The following is a 5,748-nucleotide window of genomic DNA, read 5'->3' as shown; positions in this document are numbered from 1 at the left end:
CTAATATTTCATATGAGTAACAGCTGACATGCAATCAATTCTAAATCATGGTTAGCCCATGTGTACAAAGTAGATCTGAGTCCACAAGGCTTCCAATGGTAAAACTTTTGGGAAACAGGTTGTCATTATTTTTCTTGAGTCACCTCAGGTTATATTATAAGTGCCAGCATTTTTAAATACTTAAGCACTAAACTATTTGTGCTACCAGTATAAAATTACTACTTATTTAGCTAAGACTTGCATATAAATATAATCATGTTCATTGAGAGTCACCAAAAATCAGTGTACTTACTGTTAAAGATAAAATAAATCTTGCATGATATTATAATACACTTTTCATACTTTTGTCCCCAAAAATGATATACTCAAAAGTTCACTGCCATTGAGTTAATGCTGACTCATGGCAATCCTGTAGTTTTCCAAGATTTTACCTGCTGACAGGAGTGGAAAGCCCAGTCCTTCTCAGGTGGAGTTGCTGGAAGTTTCAATCTGATGATCATGAGGATTGCAGTCCATAAGACATTATAGTCTTCATGGATTAAAACAAATACTGTGGATATTAATTGGCATTTATTACTCTCATAATGACGAGATATTATTGTCCTTAGGTACCACCCAGGTGCTTCTGACTCATGTAACAACATATAAAAGTCTTCCCAATCCTGCTTCAGCAACACAATGGCTGGTATCATTGAGCCTATTGTTGCAGCCGCTGTGTCCTTACAGCCCCAGGGGGAAAGCCATCTTCATCTCTTTCATTGACACTCTACAAGCCTGATGTGCTTCTCTAGCGGCTGGTCTTGCCTGATAACCTGCCCAAAGGAGTGAGATCCAGTCTCGCTGTCCTTATTTCTAAAGAGTATTATGGCTGGTGGTACTTCATGACCGATTTGTCTGTTCTTCAGGCAGTACAGCATTCTTAACACCTTAACTCAACAGCACCTTAGTGCATCCATTTTTCTCTCTTCTTCCTTGTTCCTTGTCGAACTTTCACAAGTATATGTTGTTGTTTGGTGTATCAGGTCAGCTCCAACTTAGAGCCACTCTATCAATCACAGAAGAAAACAGTCTCTGGTCTTGTGCTATCTTGACAATTGTTACCGTATCTGAGCCACCATTGCAGCCAGTGTGTCAACCCTCTTGTCAAGGGTCTCCTCTCTTTCTCTGTCCATCCACTGTACCAAGCAGTATGTCTTTTTCCAGGGACTGCTCTCTGACACATGTCCAAAGTGCCTGAGACAAAGACTTGTTATTCTTTCCCCCAAGGAGCATTCTGGCTCTACTTCTTCAAACACAGACTTGTTAGTACTTTTGACAGGTCGTGGTACTTTACAAATTTTTCACCAGTGCCACTATTAATATGCATTGTTTTTCTTTGGCCTTCTTTATTCAATGTCCAATTTTCACATGCCTATGAGGCCATGTAAAATACAATGGCTTGGGGCAGTGCGGGCTGTCCCGGTTCAGCCTGGTCAGAACTGAGGGTCCTGTCGTAAGCTCCCGGATCGGCCCGGCTGTCCAGTCCCTAGCTTTGGTAGCCTAGGTCGGGCTATCAGCTTAGTGCCAAGTTCAGATTGTTTGAAACACTGGCAGGGTTTGAGGACAAGGCAGCGACCTTGGGGAGGAGGATGGGGTGCTCCACACACCTGTCTTGATTTTAGTCAAGCAGTATTTCTCTCTAGAAGTGTTCTAGAAGTCCCATATTCTCAGAGCTACCCATAGTTTATTCTGATCCACACAATCTAATGCCTTGGCATAGTCAAGAAACTATGGCTCAGCCACTGTGAATGAATATAATAGAAAATTTCCCTCTATCACCAGTTCCCATTGTTTATATACAGTGTCCAGTCACTGAAGAGTTTAAATTATGCACATCAACAATTCATATAGTGAGGTTCCAAACCAGCCTACAACTGAATAAAATGCATTTCTCAACAGTGTTTTAAACTCTATACTATTGGCTAAATTCATGACACCTATAAATAGAGTTACCGTATATCGCAGGAAGATGATTAATGATGTTCTATAACATAGAATCATAATGACATTTCTACAGTGAACCAGAGAAATGTAATTTGTAAATATATGAATCAATGTGATGCTCACACTTAATTCTAGGTGCAATCTGAGATCAATTACTTCTTATGACATGGCTTTGCTTGATGCACTGAAGATATGGGTGCTATAGCAAAATATGGCAAAGGAACTAGATAGTGTCCGGTTATTAGAAAGAATAGTATCTGCGGTCCTAAACAAATAGCTATCTAATTGAGGCTTCAATTGGGCCCCAATGTAAGCATACCAGCCTGTGTGATGCAAAAATTTCCAATGATGAAATCCAAACCTGATAGAGGGAATGGTATTAATGCTTAAATTTTGAACAATTAATTTATGGATGACTGTGGGAGCCCCAAATCCCACTTCCAAAGTTCACACTTGGATTAAAGCTCAGGTGGATTCCCTCTGGCCATAGATGATGTGATCTGAACAGGCTTGCTATCATGTAAAGTTCAGTGTGCTGTTTTGTTTTTCTGTATTTTATTATCTACTTTACCCTGTATTTGAAATCGAGGATAGGTGTGTACAGCTACAAAGCCAACGATTGTATTGATTGTTTCTTGGGGGTATAGCATAGGAGGTTGGGGAACCAACAAAAATGAGTACAAGAAAGATGTAAATGTTCTAAAATTGATTGTGGAGATGGTTATACAATTCTTTTTAATGATTGAACTCTCCAGTGGGTGGAAAGTCTTATGGATGCAGTGGCAGTGGAAGCTTCTCAGCGCTGGCAAGTGTCTCCAAGTGGCTCCTTGAGCTCCAGGGCACTAGCGTACCTCCATATGTCCTATCGGTAGGAATGTCTTGCAGTGAGTGAGTGTCTATCCTGCCTCCAGCAATTTATCTCCTTAATGCCTCCAAATGAGGTCATCAAGCTGTGACCAAATTGACAGGCTAATCTCCACCCCTCACTCTTAAATCTCAAAATGACATCAGATTATATATGTACCACATGTTGCAAATTATATTTTTCTATAATATTTAAAATATATTGATATATTACATGACAAATATATCATGTATTAACACAAATAAGCAATTTTAATTTTTCTACATATTTGTCTGTGTACTTACTCAAGGAAAGTAAGATATATATTACATAGGTGAAAGAAAATTAATATTTATGGAAATTTTTCCAGTAACTATGCAAATGTAAAATTAATGACTTCAAAAGTGTGTTTAGTTGTTATACAAACCATTCAATTTTTTGAGGGAATAAATAGGTAATTAAAATCAAATTTTTAAGTTTCAATTGCCACACTTATAAGTGCCTATTTCTTTCCCTCCATTCTCTTCTTCATAATTGAACTCCCAGCATGGATGTGCCTGACGAATTACATATCTTAGAAACAGAAAGTAATTCTAAATAGATGGAGTAAATTATGTGGCCGATGTTTTCTCCTAAAGTATAATGTAAAAGAAATGGGTTAAAGATTTAAAGACAAATAGCAACCCAAAGCAGGAATTAGAGACTGAAAACAAAAGAGGTCTTTTTAGTTATCCCCTTACACTTAAATCATAAAAGAGAAAGTTAATATGATTTTTGTTGGTGTGCCATAGAGCAACGTGCAATGTGTTCTGCATGCACATCCAGAATTACAAACCTTTGTTGTTATCCATTCCTCCGACAGCATACAGGGTTCCAACTGTAGATTTTCTTGGTTTAGTTCTTGGACTTTGCATTAAAGTCCTTCTTTCTGGCAATAGATGGTATTTCATTGCTTCTAGAATCAGCTTTTGACATTCCAGATCATTCTTAAATAATGCGTGATTTTCTAGGTCAGCCAATATCTGTGAATAATATACAATGATTGTTAGTAATACTTCAAAGAATTGTGCATATGATATCAATAGGGCAAATCAAAATCAGCATGCTGTACTATCACCCCATACTAATAGAGAAGCAGAATGTAATATGAATTAATTTCATGGACAACAAAATATAGTTAAAATTCATGGTTTCTATAAACCAGAATAAAAATTATTTGGGTGCAATATTATTTGAGATTATCTTACTACACAGAGATTAAAGGGCTTTATAGGCAGCTATTTTCCATTCCACTTCCTCTAGGGGAAACTGTAAATCAAATATAGTTGTCTGTTGGTAATAAATATGTCCAATGAAGAAAATAACCTTGAAAAATAAACTTCAACATATTAAGGCATAACAAGTCTATCCTACGTTTACTTCTATATATAATTTAAGATGTTCTGGGTATAATATAAACTATTTTCAAATCAAAGAAACTGAATGAAAATAAAAACACCTATTTTCATAACATTTAAGAATACTAAAATTTTTAAAGCTCTCTCTCTAAAAAATAACAGTTTAACAGAATTTGAGGGATATGTAAATGTCCTTCATTCTTCTTATTCCGTACCGTGGAGTGGGTTCCTACTCATAGCAATCCTAGATAAAACCCTATATAAAACAGAAGGGAACATTTCCCCATCCTTCACCATCCTCACAATTGGTTTTATGTTTGAGCCCACAGATGCAGCCACTGTGCCAATCCATCTTGCACAAGGTCTTCCTCCTTTTCCCTGCCCCTCTCCTTCACCAAGCATCATGTCCTTCTCCAGAGGTTGGTCTCACCTGACCACATGTTCAAAGTATATGCAGGAAACATTCTGGCTCTGCTTCTTCCAATACATATTTATTTCTTCTTATGGCAGACCATGAGGCTTTCTTCACCAGCACCAGCGATCAGTTTTATTGCTTTTCTACACTCTTCGTTATCCAATATGCAACTTTCACATGCATAGGAGGCAATTGAAAATGCCATGCCTTGGGTCAGGCTACCCTCGTCCTCAATGGAACGAGCTGGCGTTTCAACACTTTGAGATCTCACCTAACTGCTGCTTCCATGAATATTGGTTGTGCACGTGTATACTTAGTTCATCTGTATGCATCTCTGTGTGCTAATAATCCAAACTATCATTATTTTTTGTCTTTCTCACTCCTTCTTTATGTTTTATTTTTCCTTTGTCTTTGTTTTTAGTAAATGTATTTTTGTTTCAGCGGCAATGACCGTTTTGAATATGGTTAGGACAGCAAGAGGCTGACTGTAACATTGACTCACTGACTTTTCCATTACTGAGCTCTGTGCCTCATCTACAAAAAATGCTCATTGAATGAATAACTTAATACATGGTGACACTATGTAATTAAATTACTAATTTCAACACTCTAATTTTAATCTTAATTAATTTATTTGGCTACCTTAATAAATTACTAAAGGAGGCTTCAAGAACATAAAAAGACATAAAACACTCATTTATAACATGCATGAAGGATAACACAAAAGCTATGAGGCTGAATAACCAGTCTAGCATATTAGTTACCAGATGTTAAATTATAAAAGTGAGGATGTTTAATTAAGTGTTGGCTATATTCTTTTTAGGTATATTCTGATTATCCACCTTGATACCAAACATTAAATGAGAAAAATAAATAAATAAATTGAAAAATTGTTTAAAATAGCATATGGAATCTCTTACAGAAAAAAAATTTAAGAAGATTATTATATTTCTCTTAGTAGAATACTTGTTTTCAAATCACTAAATATCATATATATAAGGAACAAGATCTCATTGGTCTATATAAGCTTAAAAAGGGATATTTTTAATATGATCCTTGCTTATCTATGTAAGTTTTTAAACTTTATTTCATCTAAAACTTTCTCTTCT

At 36.3% G+C, this 5,748-nt stretch overlaps 1 protein-coding gene across 1 annotated transcript in view; it reads right to left on the bottom strand.

The window, feature by feature from the left end:
* The window catches only part of KLHL1 (kelch like family member 1), a 412,135-nt gene that overhangs the window by 122,630 nt on the left and 283,757 nt on the right, over nt 1-5,748 (bottom strand). The window contains exon 6 of the mRNA XM_004711257.2: nt 3,663-3,849. Coding sequence (XP_004711314.1) covers nt 3,663-3,849 — 187 coding nt within the window. The remainder of the gene's footprint in view (nt 1-3,662; nt 3,850-5,748) is intronic.

Source organism: Echinops telfairi, unplaced genomic scaffold (assembly GCF_000313985.2).
Source record: "Echinops telfairi isolate 266 unplaced genomic scaffold, ASM31398v2 ScPeMD7_11;HRSCAF=52, whole genome shotgun sequence".
NCBI lineage: Eukaryota > Metazoa > Chordata > Mammalia > Afrosoricida > Tenrecidae > Echinops > Echinops telfairi.
Note: the sequence above shows the minus strand (reverse complement) of the source record. Positions and strands in the feature narration are given on the sequence as shown.